The sequence below is a fragment of the Lampetra planeri genome, chromosome 16 (genome assembly GCF_965212315.1).
Source record: "Lampetra planeri chromosome 16, kcLamPlan1.2.h2, whole genome shotgun sequence".
NCBI lineage: Eukaryota > Metazoa > Chordata > Hyperoartia > Petromyzontiformes > Petromyzontidae > Lampetra > Lampetra planeri.
In genome coordinates this window covers 9,748,530-9,772,216 of record NC_136122.1, presented here as the reverse complement: position 1 = coordinate 9,772,216, position 23,687 = coordinate 9,748,530, and the positions used below count along the sequence as shown (strand labels likewise).

Below are 23,687 nucleotides of genomic sequence, written 5' to 3'. Positions count from 1 at the left end.
GCCAAATCTCATCTGAATCAGGACTACATTTCCATGGGTTTATTTTCCATGATCTCCCCAACCCCCTTGGATCCCCACCACACGCCACCTGCCCCCTTCCCCCCAAACCCAGACCCATCAGTCCAAGGCAGCTTTGGCTGAAATGAATCCCTGATCTCAACCATTCCAATGCTTTGCTACAGTTTAGCAAAGAGGACCTCAAGGTGGCAGCTGTCCCAGTCCAGGACAAGGTGCCTGTGTGTATGTATGTTGGACCTCTTTCGCACCGTACGCAGCCAACCCTGCCAATCAAAGGTGCGTACCAAGCACTGGCCTGCAAATGGACAATTGACTGCCAGTATTTAAGTGTCAACTCGTTTAGTTCTCTCAGATATGCTTATGCTCGTTAAATGACGTTCAGCGATTAGAATAAACGACGCTTTTGTGCTTCAGGTATCCGCGGATGCCATTTAGGGCAGACCATGAGCTTCGTGGAAGATCAAACCCAGGGATCTTCTGTGTTGGGTCTAACACGACGAGGTGTTTGTTTGCGAGTTCCTTTGAACTCCATTCAGCTCTCCAAGCGTCATCGGGGTTGAATTCGCATCGTTCAAGGTGAAGCGCACGAGACTTACCAATGCAGAGCGTGTAAGAGTCATTGTAGAGGATGTAGCCGGAGGTGCAGATGCAGACGGCGATAGAGTTTAGTTCGACGGTGACGACCACGCATCCGTCCGCGTTCACGCACAGTGGCAAAATGTCGGCGCACGCAGAGGAGCCTGGGAAAAAACGACGCGAAAAAACGAAAACGACACGGTAAATATATCCATAATTTGACATTATCAAATGGAATGGCTAGATGGTTTGATAGATGGGTGGGTGGGTGGATGGATAGATACATGGTGTGATAGATGAGTAAATAGACGGATAGACAGATAGGTGGATGAATGGATACACAGTTTTAAGGACGGACGAATATGTGAATAGTTGGATGGGTGTATGTATGTTGAACTTCTTTCGGGCACCGTACGTAGCCAACCGTGCTCAGAGATGCGGAGGGAAAGACAACAAACTAAACACAAAAGTTTAACACGTAGGCTTTCGCGACCAATGTTATTCATAATCAACGATTTTTGGGTTTAGATCGCGTTATTTATAAATGTGTCGTAACCCTCCACCACCCGACACGGCCAATCAGTAAAAATGTGTCCATTCTGGCGAATTGCCCGATGATGCTGGATGCAATTACCAGCGAAACGTCGTACTCAAATTGCAAATGTTGTGGCTTCAACACACCGGTGGGCTAAAGCAGTGAACTATTTGTCTTTTGTCAACGTGACACATTTTTACTGATTGGCCGTATCAGGTGGTGGAGGGTTACGACACATTTATAAATAACGCGATCTAAACCCAAAAATCGTTGATTATGAATAAACACAAAAGAGCAGTTGTCAAGTAATGAGTTTTCAATTTCGATTTAAAAGCGCATTGGGGTACATGAACTACTCCCGACAATAGGAAAGAGGAGGGAGCTGCGATGGTTTGTCCCAGCTGTGACTCGAAGACCAGAGAGAACTTTTGAACATCATCCTGCACGGGGGCGCAATGAAACCTTACCTATTTACCTATTTTAATTTTACCAGGTGAGGCCCACTGAGCTATATCGCTCTTTTTCAGAAGCGACCTGGCTCGCACGAATGATAGCGCAACAAAGTGGCTTTTCATCACGTGGAAATGAATTACAACCAAATACTCTAAACGCATGTTTAAAAAAATGTGTAGGGACACAACGGAGGACCCACAGAAAAATCCACGTGACCACGGGGAGAGAGACATGCAAACTCCAAATACACAGGCATCAGGGTCGGAATCGAACCCACGAGCTCCTGTAAACCAGGCGAGGTAATTAACATCTCGCCGCCGCAGTGAGTCTCGCCACTGCAATGAGAGAGGGAGCGGTTGCACGGTGGTGAGTGCACTGCTCCACAAACCAAGCCACCTGCATTTGATTTATGGCCACGGCGAAGGTGAGTGGTGAGTGATATCTGAACTGGTTCCGGAGCTCCCCTTCGTCAACCCGCGCTCACCCAGTACGGTGAAGTACGGTCAAACAATCCCCATGACCGACACAGTGCGGGGGGGAATTGGTCCAGCAGTGGATTGGCAAAGGGAAACGTGACACAAAGTTGCATTGCTTTAAGCATTAAGTAAAAAAACATTGCAGAGACACAAGATTAGCATTGCCTCTGAACGGACGTGAGCTCTGCAGCTTAATGTCTTGGACATGTTTGCGTCAAACTGGGACCCATATCTAACAGAGAGGGGGCCCTTGCCTACAGAACAACTGGCAGCATTGGTTTATCCAAGCCTGACTTCTGATTAGACAATGAATGTCGATAGCAGTTCAGAGTTTTCCTGTATTAAACCAACGCCGTCGAAAAAAAATACACTCCAAAAGGGCCGAGTGGCTCATGGAATGTGTAAAAAAAAATACTTATTTTTATGTGGCAAGACACATACAAATATGGAGGGGGGAGGGGGGGGCGTATTATCCATCTATATTGTTTTGCATATCCCCACAATAAGGTGAATAACGATTTTTTGCTGTGCAGATTAGACAAGGCAATGCATTGCAGGGGCGCGCAAGATGCGCACGGGACGAGGGAGACGGGCCCCGTGGCATCATTTGGTTCTTACGTGCGCATGAGCCATCGGACTGAAGTTCATAGCCATAGGTGCAGCTGCACTTGTAGGACCCAAGCGTGTTGACGCACTCCCCTTGGCAGTTTGAGGACCCGGCGGCACACTCGTCCACGTCTGGGTGTCAATAAATGCATACGTCAACAAATACAACGGATGCGCATTAACAGCTGATTAGCGAGTTCATGGCAAAACAACCCCCCGATTACGCCCGAAGCTGTAAAACACAGTTACGTACGTACCAACATGAATCCACCCCATCCGTACGCAGTGGCATAGCGTGGTGTGCCTGGTGCCCTGGTGCAAAGAATTACATCTGACCACCTCTGCAGTTTCCCTCCCTCTTTTGTAACCCAACGTCTGGGTTCACCCCGTGGCCCGTTCGGCCCTGGTGCAGTTGCACCGCCTGCACACCAATCGAGATTTGTTTCCCCGCTGCGAATTCCATACGGTGTACTGAGTGCACGTTTTGTTTGTTTCAAAAGCAAATAAATGTACGCACGTGCGGAGGACAGATCCATTAATGCGTTGGATGTTTGTTCGTGTCATTCCCACAGAACGAGTGGTATTCATACACTACTGTGTTGCAGCGATGAAAGTGAGGACCGCGCATTCTGATGTTAGGTTTGCTCGATCGTCAAGTGTAGAATGTCTTATCAACTTCCTGGAGAAATTAGCTACCCAATGCTGTTAGTATGACTATTGAGTGTGGAATTAGCTACGATTAATTGGTTTACATCCAAACATTACCTGGAGTTTGGTATGCCATACATTATGTCTTTATATTAAAATAACTCGATGCGGGGAATAAATTCACGCTGTACTATCAGCAGCGTTAGTAAATATATTGTGTATAAAATTCAAGCGTAGTTTAATGGACACAGAAGTGTCACAGAAGTTATGTTTACCAATGCAGGCGAGTCCATCGGGAGCCAGTTTGTAGCCAGGATCACATGTACACTGGAAAGAGCCTTCAGTGTTCGTGCAGGTCCTCTGACAGGGATTTGGACTGCACTCATTCACATCTGTTGGCATACCACAACAATAACAACAACAACAACAACAAAAATTAACCCGTAAAAACAAAGTTTTTCACTATAAATCCTTTATACGCGTGGCATCGGTTTTATTTTATTATTCATTTCTGTTTTTCTTGAGTAAGAGTTTCATTTTTATCACATTGGTATTTTTAATTAAATATGAAAAAAAAATTTCCTTAAAAGTGGAAAATTTTGGAAAACATTTTGCACGAAAATAAATTGTCACGCACAACGAGTCTGTGTGCAAAATGTCAGCTCGATTGGATCACGGGAAGTGGGTTAAAAAAACGACCGAAAGATTTGCACGGTGGTAAGCGCGCAAGCAAGCAAGCAAGTGAACTTAATATAAAGGATTTCAAAACAACACCGATTCACATTAGTAATGCACCCCGAATGCAGCAAACATCCCAGGGCTCAGAAATACACACTGAGAATGGGAGGGGATGGACGGGAGTGAGCAAGGGGTGGAGAGAACGGACGTGATTGAGGGGGGGGGGGTCCAAAGGCACTGGGGTTGAAGAGGGAGGTTTTGAGGGGAAGCGACATGGTCACAAATGATAGCTCAACGAATTGGCTTTCATCATGTGGAAATGTTTTGTTTTCTATATCGCAGTCAAATACTCTAAACGCATGTTCCTAAATGCGGAAGGAAAAACCGGAGTACCCGGAGACAAATATACGCTGACCACGAGGAGAACATACAAACTCCTTTCTGGCATAAATACAAGTGTTGAGATGTTCAAACAGCAAACATACACCAATTTCAAGGTATTGCGTCTGCATTTACCACACATACTTGTGGTACTAATAGTACGGACAAAAATGTGTTGATACTGTTGACACTATCCTTGAAACTAGGTGGCCTGTTTGGTTGGCTACGTACTGGGTGTGAAAGAAGATCAACATACCTGCATAAAGAGGAAGCATATTCTATGGCATTGTAGGCTTTCGCGACCAATAGCATCCATAATACAGGTTTTTTTTTAATAGGGGTTGGGTCGCGTAAATATATAAATGTCTGTTAAGCGGTTTTATGTTTAAACACTATTTAAAACACATGTTTTCGTATTTTATCAGGTAAGGCCCACTGAGCTATATAGCTATTGTTCAGAATGATCGCTCAACGAAGTGGCTTATCATGTGGAAATGTCTAGCAGCCAAATACTCTAAATGCAAGTTTATACACGTGAAGGGGAAAAAAATCGGAGGACCCGGAGAAAAATTCACGTGATCACAGGGAGAACATGCAAATTTCAAATACCAGGCAAGGGACTTTCCATCTCGCCACCGTGGCACTCATGTACGTGTGTATGTTGAACTTCTTTCGCACCGTACGCATAGCTGTGTATCCTCTCACGCTTTATACCTTTGCACCCGGTCTTTGAGTTGAGCACGTATCCAACATTGCAGGCACAGGAGAAACCTCCTGGCCAGTTGACACACACTTGATGGCAGCCGCCATTGTTACTGGTACACTCATCCGTATCTGCAAGATAAAAGAGATCATTCCATAGACTTACTTTGGCATTATACTCCACCAATCTAAGAAGAGATGGAGGTAGATATGGACAAGTTAAAATAATGGTTTAAATTCGTAAGGCGCATTTCATCTGTAGATCACAATGCGCCTGTGTATGCAAAGACGAAAATAAACAGAAGCAGGGTTAAACGGCCATGACCGGGGGGTCAAGGCCAGTTTAAAGAGGCGAGTTTTCAAGAGAGACTTCAATATAGCGAACGATTCTGATCGTCTCATGAGCAAAGGCAAAGCGGTCCAAAGCTTGGGAGCTGCACTGGTTAAAGCCCTATCAGCCCTGCAGACAAATGTGCCTTGACCTTAGAGTACTTACACGAAGGCGATCCGCATATCTCATGGAGCAGAGGGGACGTCGCGTATCTGACCACCGCATATCCGCCCTTACAGGTTAATCACGCGCACAAAGGTCAGTTTTACCGTTGCAATTGTGGCCATCGGAGGCCAGCGTGTAGCCGTTGTTGCACGAGCAGGAGAACGACCCTTTGCTGTTGGAACATATCTGTGAGCAGCCCCCATTGTGCATCTGGCACTCATCGACGTCTGCAACAAAGAGCAGAAGGCCGCGCTCATTACACACACAAAGTGCTCGCCACAAATGAACCACAGGCACCTCGCTCATCTTGTCAAGGAGCATAAACCATCACACGAACCCCGGTCATCCTCGCAGTGGCGGCTTTTGGCTCGCCATCGAACAGAGACGGCCATCGCATCGCGCGTTTTCAGGTGCGCTTCTGCGGCCGTCTGGAACGTTCTTCCTTCCAATATTATGGAGCTATGAGTTTTTAAATCTAGATTGAAATCGAATTTCTTTAGAACTGCTTTGTGTTTAGTTTGTTGTCCTTCCCCTGCACCTCCGATTAGCACGGTTAGCTACGTACGGTGTGAAACAAGTTCAACATACACACAGTACCTACATACATACAAAAGAGATGAGAAAAATGTAAAAAGCGAAACAAATTATTCGGCAGCACTTGCGTTGTTAGTGGTGCACAAGCATAAATGGCATTTGTTTTAAAATCAACACATTCTTCAGTAACGCTGTGGCCTTAAATGGAATTTGTTTTACAATAGATGGCTACCAAAGGAGAGAACGCATCTGAGAGGATGACTACCGCGGAGATGGAGAGATGAAATAAGTTCATAGGCAGGACTATGGTGTGGGAAGTCCTTCATTCAGCAGTGGATAGACGATGGCTGATGATGATGATGATAATAATGAAAACAATATGAAGACATTTTCACTTTTGAGAGGACAAACATCGAGTTACCTGTCCAGCTGTGCGTTTTTCAATTGTCAATACTATGACCAGTCTCTCCTTAGGACAGTCAAGATCAGTTGTAAAGTTGCTATAGTCATGTGAGAAGAAGGGCACCAAACAGGAATCAGGCAAAAGCAATGACGCCAGTGGAAGGAAACTGGCAGAGGATGACCCGGACAAAGTTGAACTGATGGGGCGGAGGAGGAGGCACTGAAGCCGAGAGGAATGATGAGAAAACATCAGCGACAGGTGGAATGTGATGACGATGGGCAGCAGTGGAGGACTGCTGCTGCCACCACGGGTCCATGGACCCAGCGGCCTGCGTAAAGAGGCTGAACAGAAAGGACAGAGAAGAAGGAGCACATTTCCATGCAACGTAAAAAAAATCATCTAAAATAAACACGTGATCTCGAGATGTAATTTGGCGTTAAATGAGTATGGGTGTGTTTCTACGCTTTGCGGCAATCTGTTGGGGGGGGGGGGGGGGCTTTAGGAGATCCAGGAGTGCAGCCATCACCGTCCTATCCAATTTGTGTTGCCCTTTTTAAGCTTTGAGAGGTGCTCCCGTTGTGTGCATGTACGCTGAACTTCTGTTGCACCGTACGCAGCCAACACTCGAGATACAAGGGCAAACACATCCACGTTCGGGAAAGTTTACACTCAGATCAGTCTGTCTATGTGATGGTGTGTGCTTTTTTCTTCTTGGTTCTTTCGGTAAAGTCACGTAGAAGGGAAGTAATAAAATAATAAATAAAAAACATAATAAAATAATTCTCACGACGTTTCGGCCACAACGCAAGCAGCCGTCCTCAGGTCAAGACCAGGTCTGTCGGGGAGACAGCGTCTGAATGAAACACCACCACGCTTGGAGCGTATATTTAAGCTGGGTTGGAAGGGGGGAAGGGCGCCTTGACAAAATAATTTGCATATCAAGAAGAATTTAGCATATTTATGGGAAATGCAGGAATGTGATTAGTACTACTTGTGAAATGCGTAGGAGGTGGGCGGGGGGTTTCAAAGTCATTATGCCCGTGCATTATGCAGGATTAGCAGCATCAAAGGTGTGTGCTTTATCAATTAAATCCAGAAATATTTATTTTTAAAGGCTGCCACTCAAGTCAATGCCTTGTCCACGTGTGTCCGCAGCGATCAGTTGATGGAAGACAACCAGTCGACAAGTGACTGCGCGGTGTGGCGGGGGGACGCGCTGCCGTTCCCGCATCGGCCGAGACGGACATCGGAGAAGCCGCGACGAGAAGCAATCAACCACCGCGACGCCGGGCGAGGATCGTCGAATTGGACGAGAGAAGAGGAGGCGCAGAGACGGGACTCACCGGAGCAGGTCGCGTTGTCCGGGTCGAGCGAGTACCCGGGGTTACAGCCGCAGCTGAACGATCCGTTGTGGTTGTTGCACATCTGGGAGCAGCCGCCGTTCTTATTGAGGCATTCGTTCACGTCTGCCAGCCCCGGATAAAGGACAAAGTGACATCGTTTTGCAAGAGAAACATAGGCAGATAAAGGGGTTTGCTCTTAGGGAAAGGCACAGGTTGAGTTTTTTTCTTAAGTAAAAAGAAAAGCCACAACAGTCAGTGCTTTGTGACTACTTCCGCACAATGCACAATTAGAAACACATTCCTGCGGACGGAGCTGGTAGGAACGTTGGGTTGCTCGATCAGTGGCCAGGGTCAACGGCGGCGTGGTGTATTCCGCAAATATGCCCGACTGTGAGGGCGAGCACAAGCTGACGTGAGTAGGTTAAGCATTGAGTTTTATAAGGGCACCACGGGGTGACCAGCCCCTCCCCACCCAGCCCCACCCCTCCCACCCCCACCCAGCCCCACCCTCCCCAACCAGCCCCTCCCTGCACAACGGACGGACGGACACAATAATCCCCTGTGGGCTGGTGGAACCAGGTGGCTCCTACCAGTATAATCTGATGCAAAGTGTGTGTACTCCCACACTTTACCCCATCACACGCGACCGGCCGATGGACTAATTGTGGCGCACCTGATTACACAGCTCGGCGGACAATATATATGCAAAACGGTCTCTTATACAGCAACGTGTAGCAGCACCCCCAGCATGCTTTGGATGTTAAAACGACACCAATCCTGCGCTCAATCTGTGCACAAAATGTGTTGTCCTCAGCCGAACTGGTGCCACGAGGTTGCGCTTTTTCGTTTCTTTTTAAAGTCTCAGCAACTTTCCACTTTATCAACACGGCATGGAATAACGGAGCATTTACCTACGCAGCCTTTGCCATCGCCGGCAATGCCGTACCCACTGCCGCACGAGCAGCTGAAGGAGCCGAAGGTGTTGACGCAGAACTGGGCACATCCGCTGAGACCGGCGGCGCACTCATCCACGTCTGCAAACAATGCGCGCAGGTAGAGGAGCGGTGGTGTCACACGGGGGGGGGGGGGGGGGCGAACGCGCGGTGCGATCAGACCACGATCGGATCACGTCACTGGGCGTCCACGGCAGGAGGGCAGCCGTTGCCAAGCTTTGACTTAAATAAAATCAGGGGCGGTGGAAAGGTTGAGGAGTATCTGCCTTCTTTTTTTAAAGCGTTGCATTTCAGCCAGATCTGTCCGGATCAGTGATCTGGAAAAATATGTATATGCCCAGCACACCACATCCAGTATACCTCTTGTTATGACTGTAGCTACTTGCCACGTACCTATTCCGGTTGACCAGTGACCCGGTAAAAGTTTAGTGTGATTTCAAGCCTTGGATGCTTGAATATGGGAGTGGCTTAAATTATAACATGACTTGATTGGCCAAAAAGTTAGGAGAATTCAGTGCTTGGTAGTTTTTTCCACAAAATCCAACAAACTGCGTAACAGGGTGACTGAGTTGCAACTCATAATTATCATTGATCTGTGCTCCCATTCTTTAAAGGCTCCCACATGAGCCCTCAGGTCTGCTCTTGACACGGTTCCACAACCAGTGAAAAACGTAGCCAAGGTGCTTTGGTCTGTTCCAAAAACGGCACGGCACGGCGAGCGTTTTGCTCCAACGTTCCAAGACCAGAGTGACTCAAGGGGGCTTAGCCGCCGCTGTTCCATCTCCTCCGCCCTCTTCCTCCTTCTCCGTGCAAACAAATGTCCGGAATGAATGATACACATTTTATTTCAACATTTAACATTTGTTTCTTTTAGGTTATGTCATCCCAAAAAGCGATCGGCTATTATGTTTCAATTTTCTAGCCAATATTCAATATTTGCATGCACCGCGTGCCCTCTCTTCCACAATGGTCCTGCAACGTCGTGACTGCTTTTGACGGTGGCCTGGCTAAGAGAGTGCAGCTGCCTCAGCAAAGCAGCAAAGCTAGCCACGAGGCCCAGATCAACAGATCCGCATGGCCCAGTTGGTGCCAGCTTAGCACGCGAAGGCTACTGTGCGAACGCTGGCCAGGCTGAATACTGCACACTCGACTGGCTTGCTTCTGAATGGTCATGGGAACTAGGTTGGGTCATCCGGACAGGGGCGGTGGGGTCTGGAGGGGGCAAAATTGCGAATTTTCCCGAGGCTTCACGCAAAAGAGGGCACTACAACAGGCTGCTTTCCTCACTCATGAATAATGAGGGCCCACACATTGAATTCCGTCTCCAGCCCTGAGCCTCTAGAAACCCTCTGGGTGATCCTGCATGGGAATATGGAATTATTAGACTTGAGGGTTGGGCCCCCCTCTAGACAATCCGTGAGCGTGACACCGTGGAGCGTGCTGCAGCCCTACCAATGCAGCTGTGGCCGTCCTGCGCCACAGTGAAGCCAGCTTTACAGGAGCACTTGAAACTGCCCAGGGTGTTGGTGCAGTTGACCTCACAAAAGCCCGGGTACAGCTGACACTCGTTCACATCTTGATGGTCGTGCAAGGAGCGAAGGGATGAGGTGGTGGTGGGGTGGGGAGGGGGGCATGGGAAAACAGGTGTGAGAAGAGAGCACTATCCAGACTCAGTTTCAAAGATCCGACAAGGTCGGTCGCACTCTCGGTAAGTTAGTCATAGGTTGTATTACTCTTGTTACTAAAATCAGAACGCAAAACGTGACACGGAATCGATTAAAAAAAACGTCTCAAGTTGACTGCATATCGTAACACATACCTGCACACGAGCCATTTCTGGAGCCTTGGATGTAGCTACTCGAATTGCAAGAGCAGTAATACGTGCCCACGTCGTTCACGCAGCCTGCGTCGCATCCGGCAGACTTAAGCAAGCACTCGTCCACATCTTCGCAAAGAAAACAGAAGCATCTTAAATATGAGAGAGCAGTGACGCGGAAACAACAACAACAACAACAAAACCCCCAACATATTCGTCAATAACGCTGCTCTAAAGAGAAACATATAACAGGTGACGTTTCAGGAGATGTCCCTGATTCATAGTAGATGGTTAGGACAGAGTGGTTGAGTGAATACTAGTTGGAGACTGCACTGCACACCTTACGGCCCTTTTATAAATGTATTTTTAAGGATGTTTCAAGATCAATATACTTAAACGGACGTATGAACAGTTATCCATTAGTATTTTTTTTTTTAGAAACACAAAGTAAAAACCCTTTACCAATGAAAACTGCACTATTAACTAAGTTCTATTCCCACTTGTACCCAGAATCGTGGGTCCCAACACTTGACTTTCACTGTGCAGCAATTGCCTTAAAAAGTTATCCCACGGTGCAGCATTCTTAACATGACTGCCGATGGTTGCACTGCGCGGACTTGGGATTACGCACAGCAGTTATCGCCCCCCCCCCCCACTGCCAAACTCGATGCCCGTTTTGCATGCCACGTGCCGAGCCAGCTTGCGCCGACATGGACAGCTGGCACTGGGGGTGCCCTTTTGAACACGCGTTGCGATGAGATGCGGCGTGAAGTTCTTCGAAAGACGCCGCCGGCGTACACGATGGTGGCCGTATATTAAAAAAAACACAAATCAACGGCGTCACGCCGCACAAGGGACTTGCCGACACAACTCTGCCCGTCTTCAGAAAGCGTGTATCCGGCGTCGCAGCTGCAGGCGTACGAGCCGAGCGTGTTCTTGCACCGCTGCATGCACTTGTCCGTGTTGGCCGCGCACTCGTCCACATCTGCGGCAACGGCAAACAGAAAAACGCGAGGACGCAGTTTGACCATTGCCGGCCCTCCTGAGTGGCATGCCGCCCCCCCCCCCACGTTGCTTATAGACAGTGCCGGATTAAGCTAGTGGGGGGCCCGTAGCATATGTTATAAAGGGGCCCTAAATACATAAAAAAACACGTAAATATTAAAACACAAAAAAGTAAAGTAATTGTTTTTTTGCATTTGCTATACAGCCAGATAATACGATAAATCGCTAACTTTAAACACCCAGTCGTTCATAAAATTTGAAGGCGGTATAGTACTATAGTAATAGAGCAAGTGCAGATTCACTGAACCAGCATTGATAGCTTAAAAGCATTTAGCGCGGGGCACTTGAAAGTGCGGGGCCCGTAGCTACTAGTGTAGCTACTTTTGCTACGAGGATAATCCGGCACTGCTCATAGAGGTGGTGGTGACATGGGGAGCGGTGGCGTTAGCGTTTAGCGTGCCGCACTACGAACCTTGCGGCCCAAGTTCGATTTCCCGCTCACGGCTAACACCAGTGACGATTATCCGAACTGGCCCTGGACCTCCCCTAGGTCAGCTCAGCCTTAAATGAGTACCTGGTGCGGTGTGTAAAAACAATCGCCACTGGGGAGACGAAGGCGGTCGGCGTGGTGCTGGTCACCCACCCCCTCGTGTGCCGTGCCAACAGTGCCAACAGTCTGTTCAGGCTATACAGAGGATACTTGTCTTTGGTGACATGGCCTAGCGGTTCGAATCCAGCGGCCACTCTTGGTTATTTCTGCCGGTTTATTTCCGTAAAAAATACGCGCCGTCTGCTTCTACAGGGGGTGTTAAAGATCCTGCGGCGGCATTCACGAGAGTAGGCCACTGTGTGCCGGCAAAAAGGTCCAAATGTTTACAGATTTGAAAATGACCTGCAAATTCCTCAACTGGTATCCATACACAGCAATCGTCGCCCCCCTCCCCCACCACTAAATGTTTGGCAGGATCCTCCTGAAAAGACCGGATGAGGCTTTCCTGGGGAACAAGCAGAATCATTAATATGTTCTCAACATTTGGGCTTTGCCCGCCTCGCCTCTCAAAGGCTGGGGGGAGGGGCGTGGGTGTGGCGCAGACTGAGGCATGGATACCGTGCAGGAAAACATTAAAATGTGATCGGCAAACGTCAGCGCCACATAGCTGCGGCGGCAAAGGGCACTGATGCAGGGCATTAAACATACGCCTTTGCTAACACCACGCTGACTGATGCCGTGGACATGCAATGTCTCCGCATTGTGGCCTCAGTGACCTTAGTTGTAATTTGAGGGGAGGGCTGGGGGAGAATGGGAGGGGATTGAGGAGGCACGGGAACCAGTGGTCTTGATATGGGGACCACCCTAACAAAAATGTTTGGGAACTTCTGTTTTTCATGCATTGAAAGCGTTCGACTCTCCACTCTGAACGTCTGCGTCAATGAATGCAAACGTTTATTTCGCTGTTCGACTTGCGATTGGCATTTGTACTCAGGTCTCAAAGCAAATACCCACAATGCACAACCTCACAGCGCCTTTCACAGTACCTTCTGCAGGGCGGGTAATCAGACGAGGCAATGCGAAAGACATTTGAAATGCGTCTCGCGTAGACCCATTGGACGTCCATTTCTCTCACCAAACCCTCCCTGGGTTGCTGGAGGAGTTAGGGGGCCGAGGGCCATTTGAGATATCACTCGTCACGCACGTTAGCCACGGCCGGGAACTGAACTGCTGGGTTCATAGTTCAGCAAACCAACGCACGAACACTGCCCACCCCCCCCGCACTGAAGAGACAACCAGATTAATTATCCGTATCTGTCCATTTACTTGTATTTATCTTGAACTCGCCGTTGATTCATAATTGCAAATGGTTAGCACGAAAATATATCCATTGCTGTTAACCCATACGGTTTACCCCGTATTCTTGTACAGGGGAATTGGGTTTTCAGGTCCGTACGGCGTACGGCCGTTTAAATATGGACAATTTTATTTTTTCTGTTTGTGTTTGTCTCTTGTGATGGGACTTTGTAGGATGAACGTTGAGATTTATAAGGGCACGGGGTGATCAATACGGTTTGAATTGGTCTGTACTAAGGTAGGCACTTGTTAAGGGATTGACAGGTATGTATATCGTACCTGTACAGGTGAGACCGTCTTTGTTCAAAACAAATCCTTCGGGACACTGGCACGACCATCCGCCCTCCGTGTTGACGCACGTGTGCGAGCAATTGCCGTTACTGGTGAGGCACTCGTTCACATCTGGCAGACCACAAGACACAAACACACACATTACACATTACACTCACCTGGATTTACATACGAGGCGTCATCGGTGACATTCTCTCCACGTGAAGAGCACTGTTGCTTTCACCAGATCCTTCCCAATCTCATCCTTGGGCTCCCTCAGTTCCTTCTGGCCTACACTGGTGACATCTCCGTAGCCCGTCTAAGAGCATCTTCTTCGTCTCCTCTCGACATCGTCTTTGTCTCTTCACTGCGTCGTGTGCTTTCAGGTGCGCTTCTGCGGCCGTCTGGAACGCTCTTCCTCATGCACCTCCGATTAGCACCGTTGGCTACGTACGGTGCGAATGAAGTTTCACATGCACACAACATGTGCTTGAGCCATCTATGTCTCACCCCTCTGACCTTGGCAAGAATTTCCGTTAGCCCAGGCTTAGGCTGTAATTTCTTCATTCTGCCTCCTTTTGCCTTAAGAGATAGCCCCAACATCCATTACACTGGTCAACAAAAAAAAAATTCTGGCCTGGACTTTTGCAGCTGTTTTAGACTAATTTCAGGGTGCTGATTCCAAATCTGATCTCAGATTTGCTCTATCACATCTCAATTTTATGCTATCAGCATACCCCATTTTCATAGATTTTACCCGAAATTAACTCTGTCACTTATGATTGCAAGTTGTTGCGAGTCAGTGACTGCTTTAGTGTTAAAATATGGTGCTGTATTTTTAGGATAGTATGTTTATAATATCATTTTATGTAGATATCCACATTTATTTAATATTTTTCTTCTGCAGTTTTGTTTGAAAATGCAATATTTGTGATATCTCAAAAACCTGATGTGATAGACAACATCTGATGCCAAATTTGGAATCAGCACCCCAAAATTACATTAAACCTGTTGGAATATCTTATGCCAGACAAAGTGTGTTGACCAGTGTTATCAGAATATCTCATCTTTGTCCTTTCAACCACTCTTCTTCGGTGCGCACATTCTGCGGATGCGTACCCACGCAGGTGAAGCCGTCCGCCGCCAGCACGAAGCCCTGCTGACAACCGCAAGTGTAATAGCCTTCCGTGTTGTTGCAGATCTGGCTGCACTTGCTCTGCTTGAGCGCGCATTCATCGACATCTGCTCAGAAGGGAATATCACAAAGCGTGTTGGGGTTAAGTAGGTTAGGTCATCCATTAGCCACAGCATTATCGTAGGTGAATATGTTCCAAAACACATACAGCGACGTACATGTTTGAGATATAGACACGTGTTCATGTATAAAGCTCTTGGCCCATAAATTGTGCCACGGTGGCGAGATGTTAACTACCTCGCCAGGTATACAGGAGGTCGTAGGTCCAATCCCGACTTTGACGCCTGTATACTTGGGAGTTTGCATGTTCTCCCCCTTGTCGCGTGGATTTTTTTCTGGGTCCTCGTGTTTTCCCTTCCACATTTATAATCAACATGACGCGTTTGGAGTATTTGGCTGCTATAAATGTCCAAACGATAAGCCACTTTCGTTGAGCTATCATTTGTGGACAGGTCGCTTCTGAAAAAGACCTATGTAGCTTAGCGAGCCCTGTCTTGGTAAAATAAAACATAGTTGCTAGAATGTGTTTAACTAGTTTTTTTGCGTACACTATATCCAGTTATTTACGATAGAAGGAGTTTTCAATGGGTATCACGATGCTAGCGGTAAAACAAGGCAGCTTCGCGGGACGGTTTGAGATGATTCTCCCGCTACTCTTAATATCTTCGAAAAGTTGCAGTAGCTTGGCTCTCCCATAGCCTTTGGTGTTTGCACTGAATTGTAGGAATCCTGAATATGTCCTGAGAGTGTGGGGGGTGAGGGGTGGAGCAAGGGGTGCAGTGTGGTTCTTTGTATGTAATCTGTAGTGATTACAAACAATGGACTTTCGTTATCACATTTATTGAACTACATGTGCATTGCATTTGAATATCTGAATGTCACAACTAGAGATCAGCAGCTTCCTTTTCATATCAATCGCATCCGTGTTGGTAATATAATGTGTGAACGAAGAAGGCAGGATAAACATCCCGACTTAATATACAATAACTATCTTTTTGGTTCTTTCGGTAAAGTCACATAGAATGTAAATAATAAAATAATAAAAATAAAACATAATAAAAATTAATATAAATTAAACATAATAAAAATTATTTTATTATGTTTTTTTATTATTTTATTATTTCCATTCTACGTGACTTTACCGAAAGAACCAAGAAGATGAATCCCTGCAGTCACGAAAGCTTTAAATCGAAATACAATAACTATTTGTAGGAATAGACAGTGCTGATTACATTGTATCCGTTTGCGCTAAAGACAATGGGCGTGAAAACCATTGTCATGGTGATGATGTTAAGACAATGACAAGGGTACATTAAAATGTTATGATGCAATCTCTATGTGATACATTCAGGTTGTAAGCAGGGCTTCACTTCTCGCTCTCATTGTTTCCAGAATGCTTGCTGGGCCGGCTTGGAGAAGGGATTATTATCGGTGTAAGGCACTACCACTAGACTACGAGGTACACTTATAAGTAATTGATTACACATTTTTTTTTCTTACCAGGAAAGGTCTCTAAGCTATATAGCTCTTTTTAAGAAGCGACCTGGCCACATTTGATAGCCCAACGAAGTGGCTTATCATGTGGAAACGTACAGGAGCCGAATACTCTAAACGCACATTGATTCTAAATGTGGAGGGAAAAAACCGAGGACACGAAGAAAAATCGACGCGACCACGAGAAGAACATGCAAACTTCAAAAATACTCCTACGAAAAGGGTTTATATAAATATCGGGTACAATGAGGACACAATAAGGCAAAATGTATGCGGACGTGTCCAAATAATATGTGTAAAAGCAAATTATTCCGTCTGGAAGTACTCTGGAAGTACACACTGTGCCTATGTATGTCTCTCTCTCTATGTATCTCTGTGATATCTCTCTACTTATATGTCTGTCTATATCTCTCTGGTTCTGTGTTTGATCCCTCTCTCAAATTTAGCATTCTCAGGAAGAACGTAATCAACCAGGTAGGGTGTTGACTGTTATGTTATCCGACTCTCTGTTGTATTACATTACATTTCTAAGTATACTAGATTTGTGTGTCTATTTCATGTATACCTGATGATGATTGCTTGTGTTGCAGTCGAAACGTCATATGCTAGTATTTAATTTATTATTTTCTCTTTATACGTGACTTTACCGAAAGAACCAAAGAGTAATTCCTGCAGTCACGAAAGCTCCAAATTAAATATAAGTACTCAGTTCTAGATTTGAAGCTTTCGTGACTGCAAACGTCGTGATTTTTATTTTATTTTACTTTTATTAATTTTAATGTTTTACCTACGTGACTTTACCGGAAAAAAACCTAAGAATAAGTACTCAGTTCTGAAGCTTACCGGTTTGGCAGACACTCCCCGTGAAGCCAGGCTCACAAAGGCACGTGTTGTTACTGACGCAGGATCCCCCGTTCAGACAGTTATCCAAGCATCCAACTGTGGAGTAAACAAAGACATTCACAGATTCGTCACGTGAAGCGTGCACATTGCTTATAAACTCCTTAAACATTTAAAATGCGCTTTCATCGGAAGACTAGACGTCTAAATGGTCACAACACAAAGTTTATATTCCTTTAATTTCTTATAAAATATTGTATAATGGTGTTCGTGTCCATTACAGGGTATTGTATTGTACATTTCCTTGTTTAATATTTATTTGAATTATCTTCTAATATGCAATCAGCATTATTGCATGAGATGAAGACGTCTCCATCACAGCGATCACAACTAGCAGTGCACCACCCCGTGTCAGAGAAACGCTCCTTCTTTTGTCGCCACTGGGTGACTGGGCTGAAAACTTAAACTCACTACATTTGAAAACCCAGTTTAATAACTTAAAACTCGGGTCGAACTTAAGACCTTGGCCACCCAGTCACGCAATCACCCAACCACCCAGCAATTCAGCCACCAAACCACCAAGCCACCAAATCACCATGTCGCCCAACCATTCAGTCACGAGCCACCCAGCCACGCTGCCATCCAGCCACCCAATCACCCTGTCACTCAGCCACCTCTCAATAATCATAATGTTCCAGGTAGGTTGTTAGATGTAGAAAGTTACTTACATATCGGGCAATTATCTCCGCTCTGAAACCACCCAGGGCAGCACTGGTAGTCCGTGACCTGCACAATCCTGTACATCGTCTTGGAAACTACAACTCTGAAAGTAAATGGAGAAATCAATATCCAATGAGAAATGTTGCAATGCAAGTGAGTGCAGATCAAAATGTAACGCGATGTGAAATGTTGTCTGCAGTGATTGGCGACAGGCCCCGAGACGATCAATTCACTGATCAAGAGAAGGCATTTTAATCACAGACGGCAAACTCGCGATTCCAAACCATGGACCTCAGTGGTGCCAACTCACTGCTTTGACTACTCAGACACTCAGCCACATCCTTCTACCGTGCCTCCTTAAATGCATCATGGTAACCAAATCCATAGCACGAGGACAGCTGATATAATTGTACAACCACCATCTGCAGAAATATGGTACATTGGATACATTAAGCGGGTCCCGAAGTTTAGTTTTCTCTTAAGTTTTGTTTCTTTAAGTTTTCGTACCTCCGATAAACACCGTTGGGCTACGTTGGCTACGTACGGTGTGAAAGAAGTTCAGCATACATATCATCATTTGCGTGACGCTCTGTTGAAGACTGCATACGATGACAGCGCAGTGTGTTCTGCGTAGCGTAACATGTGTTAGTGCAAGATGTGTTAGGGCAAGCGAACCCCAAGTAGTTCTTGTAATATCCAATGTAGGCCTGCACGGCTGTTGTGGTGCTGACACAGACACCTTTCCTGAGATATTAAACAGGAAAAACACACAACAACGACAACTTATAAAGCACACGTTCAAGCTGTAGCATTGGGGTGTCACAGTTACAATAGGTTACCGTTTGACAGTTTTAGTGCCTGAATTAAACTGCTTCTTAACTAGCCGGAAAAAAAAAGCAGTGGACATGCACGTTCTCGAAGATGTAATTTAAGAGCAAGGCAATGAAGTTCAAGCCGATTTAGTTTCATCAGGGGACAATTCAAGAGACCATCCGCAAGAGTGACTTGTATGATCAAAGTGGCAAAAAAACTCATCAGAACCAAATTAATAAACAAAACTGTATCACACTCGGAATTGAAAATATTGCTCGGGCACATTACCTCCAGATTGGATACAGCACAGATTTCAAAACTAAGACACAGAAGCTTGAACTTTAAACAGATATAGGGTGACTATAGTCAGTCAGAGGAGACAGAGCAGAAGAGGAAAGTCACGAGTGTGGACTTGATCAGGGACCAGGGGACTGACTGGTGGAAGGGAGTTGAACGTTACAGGGGCAGCAGCAGAGAAGAAGAGACCTCCCAAAGAGTGAAGGTCATATTCTTGGTTTTATCGGTAAAGTCACGTAGAAGGGAAATAATAAAATAATAAAAATCATCATGATAATGATGAGTGTTTGTGTTGCAATTGAAACGTCGTGATAATTTTATTGTTTATTTTTTTATATTTTTTTTATTTCCTTTCTACGTGAAGGTTGTCTTGGCGTTTCGACAAGACACACTGTGTTTTACAATTTGAGGAAATGTACAAAGCTATGAGTCCGATTAAAGCGTAAAAGAAGAGTAATATGATGTCGCCTACCCGCCGGCTGTCAGGTGACATTCTGCCTCCCTGTGGGGAAATTAAAAATAGTTCAATAACAGACATCAGTCATTACACTAAAACATACAGTAATAGTACAACATACAATGGGAAATAACCACAGATTATTTTCACAAAACTGATGTGTGCAAGTTACACCAATCACAGCAGTGGCAGTGTGAACAAAGAGGCCAACTTACCTGAGACTAAAATAAAGAGTGAACACGAATACGAGAAACTTCACGGGCCCCATGACTTCCCGGCTTGTTCTTCGAGGCCACGACGATGACAATTCCGCGTTCGGAAGCACACCGATTTGTGACCGTATGCACACCGGCAGCCCGAATGTTGACGTGCAAGGGATTCGTGGCACAGTTTGCAATGTCTGCGTGCCCGCCTCCTTCTTGTTGCAAGGCTAGCCGAGTGTTTCGCGAGCCTGTGGGTGGTGGGGAGCTCAGTATTTATGGTCGAGAAAAAAACCGGGAGGGGACATCCCCACGCGACCTCGTTTGTCTTCTGAGATCTCAGTGGGATTATGTTTTTTTTTGGGGGGGTGGGTGGGTCGGTGTCGTTTCATTATTTCGTGAGTGGCTCCTCTACCCGATGACCGAATCGCACGTCAGAGGATGAGTCGTCGCCAAGGGTATCCCACGCCAAGGGTGTTGTTGCGTTGTTCGCGCGAATCTGAGCGGGGAATGTTGGTAAGCGTGGACAAATATGCGTCGCTATGCAAGAGAAGGCAAGTTCAGCAGCCTGTGTGCAAGTTGTGATTTTTTTTTGGAAGAATATGAATAATAATAATGATGGTATTTTATATGTTTTAGTGGCGACTATGCAGTGATTTTGTGAAACGTATCTGATGAGGAGGTTGATCTCGGGACATTAGGACTATTACCTACAGTGTTATGCCTTTGAGCAATGTGCTCGTTTATGAATAAAATAAAATGTTTATCAAGTTCATCGTAAAATTTTGATTGCTCAATTCTGTGAGTCCGTAACTCGTTTCTTTAGAACTTTAAACCCAATTTCTTTTAGAATTGATTTTCGTGATTAGTTTGTTGTCCTTCCCCCCACCCCTGATTAACACAATAGGCTGCATACGACGCGAAAGAAGTTCAACATTAATAGATATAATGTGCCAAGTTTGTATCAAGTTTGTGTATGTTTTACTCAGCACATTTTTCTCAATCCACGACTAAATAAAGATATCGCCACACCATGCCAGGAGTGGGGGTCATTTGACCATACTTTACCATGCTGCACAGTGTGGGTTAGTGAAGGTACGGGGCGGGGTGGGGGGAGCCCAGGACCGGTTCCGATATCGCTCGCCACTGATGTTTGTATGTATGTTGAACTTCTTTCGCACCGTACGTAGCCAACCGTGATATTCGGAAGTGCCGGGGAAGGACAACAACTATACACCAAAAGCAGTTCTAAAGAAATTGGTTTTCAATCTAGATTATTTAAAAGTGTAAAGCCCCAATGGCTTCCTAATATCGGAAAAAGAGCGTTCCAGACGGCCGCATCTGAAAGCGTGCGATGCGGTGACCGTCTTTGTTCGATGGCCATGGCCAGGAATCAAACTCAGGTTACAAGGTTCATAGTGCAATGCTCTAGTCACCTGAGCCACTTCTCCACCCCATTATTTAATTTTGCAAAAAACAATCATACAAGTCAATGTGCAGTCCACTGCATGTAACGGTGCATCGGTTTCTACATTTAAATCGATTGGTACACTCATGATGCATGCTTTCAGAATCAAATAGTCATTATTTATACAAATTACATGTAAAGCATATGACAATCTTACATTTAGGCTAACAGAGCAGACAGAACTTCACAAATGAGATTGGGAAATAATTGTATTTAATTATTGCAAAAGACCCAATAGAAATTCGACAAAATGGACACATTTCGTCATTTGAATCGCAGCCGAGAATCTCGATAATCCATCGACTTGTAGAGAGGAAGTTGGTCGGTTAATAGCTCTTACACACTTACTCAAAAACCACCTTGTCATTACCATTCAAGAACGTAAGCGCTGTGCCCACGTAACCATAAGAGGGATTAAATGTTGCGATTCAAGACGCGCCCACGAGTTGCAATTCCCACGTTCTGGATGAGAAATGTTGATGTTCGTAACCGAGGAGAGACATCGCAAGGTTTTACCGTCATAGCCTTAGAAGCTGCGGTCATATGAATGTTACGGGTATAGGGGCCGTCCACAAATGACGTGACGCATCGAGGGGGGGGGGGGGGTCAGACATTTGTGACGATGTGTGACGAGGGGGGGGGGTTAGAAATGTGACGTCACATCAAAATGCGCAACTTTAAATAACTATAGACGACACGTTCTACTTAATTAAATAGACTTTTTAATAAATGTTTTCTCCTACAACATCAGAGTGCAGCGCCACATTAAATACGCACTACAATGACAATAGTTTAAAGCGATTTGAAGCATGTTTTAATTTTGGGGGGGGGGGGGGGCAGAGCTTTTTGACGTCATATTTGAGGGGGGGTCTGACTTTTTGTGACGCCGTGTGACGAGGGGGGGTGGTCAAAAATCGTCCAAAATCGCGTGACGTCATTTATGGACGGCCCAATAGGACATTGGCAAAATCCATCTCTTCTCGATTTTGCGTAACACAGCAGGACGCGTTGCGGTCTGGCACAACGTCCAGTGGCAGAACTGTCGTTTCTCTCTGCTCAGAAGACGTTCTCGCTTGCGCGAATTCCACGCACCCTTTGTGCCGATCCTTCGCGAAACGCTATTTCGGTGGTGGCGCGTTCAAGAGAAGGTCGACGGTTGCGCACAATAGGCCCAAGCGATTGAACGAGACAATCCACGCAGGTTACAAATGCGCGTGGAGTTCACGGTCCCCTTTAAAGCGAGACGGGGGGGGGGGGTAGGGGGGGCAGGGGGGGCGTAATTGGTGCTCGCTAAAGCTCACGTCGTTGATCAATTGTTTGCATTCCGTTTTAATCGGGACAATACCCCGGGTTCATCACGACTGGGAAACGCCTGCGTTGGTCACAGGTGTTGGGGGGCGGGGGGGAAATAATGAATGTAATTTATTACTTATAGGGGGGGGTCTTCACAATGGTGTTAGCCCCCGAAGCCAACGAGCTCATAAAGGGCACCGTATAAGGTGAAATTAATGTGTGTTAGATATATGCGGATAGTTGCGTTGACTACCCGTCAGACACTATCAAAGCATGCATCTATCCATTTATAAAACCATCCATCCTTGAATATATATGTTACTAAATATCCATCAATATATCCATATATCTATCCATCCATCAAATCCACTATCTGCCCTTCGATATATGAAAATATGTATCCATCCATGCATGCACCTTAAATTATCTATATTTGCATCCATATTCACCCAATTTATCTAACTAAAATACATATTTGTCCATCCATCCGTGAAAGTTTATCTATCCGTCTATACAACCATCGATATCAAACAACCCATCCGTCTCAAGCCATTTACGTATTCATCCATACACATATTCATGCATGCATCTATCGATCGAACTGACTATTCATTCATGCATCGATTCATATATTGATCATCCATACATCCATCAAACTGCATATCCATTCATCAATCCAACTGCTTATCGGTCTATTCACCCATCTATCAAACCATCTAGCCATTCCATTTTATTTCGATTTAAAGCTTTCGTGACTGCAGGGATTCATCTTCTTGGTTCTTTCGGTAAAGTCACGTAGAATGGAAATAATAAAATAATAAAAATAAAACATAATAAAAAATGTTTTTCCATTCTACGTGACTTTACCGAAAGAACCAAGAAGATCATTCCATTTTAAATCATATGTCCAGTATACTTCATCTACTGCATTGGAATACTGTATAAAACGAATTTACACTTGTACATTTGTGTTTTACATCGCATACATGAATTCCACGTAGATCCTCGTTTCTATGCGTTTGCGCATCAGTTTTATATTAAGGGCACGATGTTACAGGGCATTCTAACGTCAATCCAAATGCGGTGCTATTTTGAGTTTAAGATTTTAGCTGAAGTCAAACATGGGCCAAGTTCACGGAGATGATTTAGGAGTTTAGGGGGTGCAGTCCAG

The 23,687-nt window shown here is 45.7% G+C and overlaps 1 protein-coding gene and 1 long non-coding RNA gene across 2 annotated transcripts; both read right to left on the bottom strand.

Moving 5' to 3' along the window:
* Nucleotides 1–1,564: 1,564 nt before the first annotated feature.
* Nucleotides 1,565–16,317, bottom strand: LOC144722964 (uncharacterized). The gene is made up of 13 exons (XM_078601429.1): nucleotides 16,305–16,317; nucleotides 14,859–14,981; nucleotides 13,749–13,871; nucleotides 11,481–11,603; nucleotides 10,622–10,747; nucleotides 10,255–10,377; nucleotides 8,761–8,883; nucleotides 7,850–7,972; nucleotides 5,674–5,796; nucleotides 5,086–5,205; nucleotides 3,588–3,704; nucleotides 2,677–2,796; nucleotides 1,565–1,569 (listed from the first exon to the last, which is right to left on the bottom strand). Exons 1-13 carry the CDS (start codon nucleotides 16,315–16,317, stop codon nucleotides 1,565–1,567), a joined length of 1,362 nt encoding a protein of 453 aa, XP_078457555.1.
* A 960-nt stretch (nucleotides 16,318–17,277) lies between these two features.
* On the bottom strand, nucleotides 17,278–19,603 carry LOC144723013 (uncharacterized). The gene is made up of 4 exons (XR_013586126.1): nucleotides 19,571–19,603; nucleotides 18,664–18,732; nucleotides 17,997–18,091; nucleotides 17,278–17,367 (listed from the first exon to the last, which is right to left on the bottom strand). It is a non-coding gene; the product is annotated as an uncharacterized LOC144723013 (long non-coding RNA).
* Between the last annotated feature and the right edge of the window lie 4,084 nt (nucleotides 19,604–23,687).

Bases quoted from the DNA above. Each gene is read 5' to 3' on its own strand.
- LOC144722964 (XM_078601429.1), bottom strand. The intron at 13,872-14,858 runs GTACGCATCCGC...GTGGTCTGCCAG, and splicing joins GGACGGCTTCACCTGCGTGG to ATGTGAACGAGTGCCTCACC. The intron at 2,797-3,587 runs GTAAACATAACT...ATTGACACCCAG, and splicing joins CGATGGACTCGCCTGCATTG to ACGTGGACGAGTGTGCCGCC.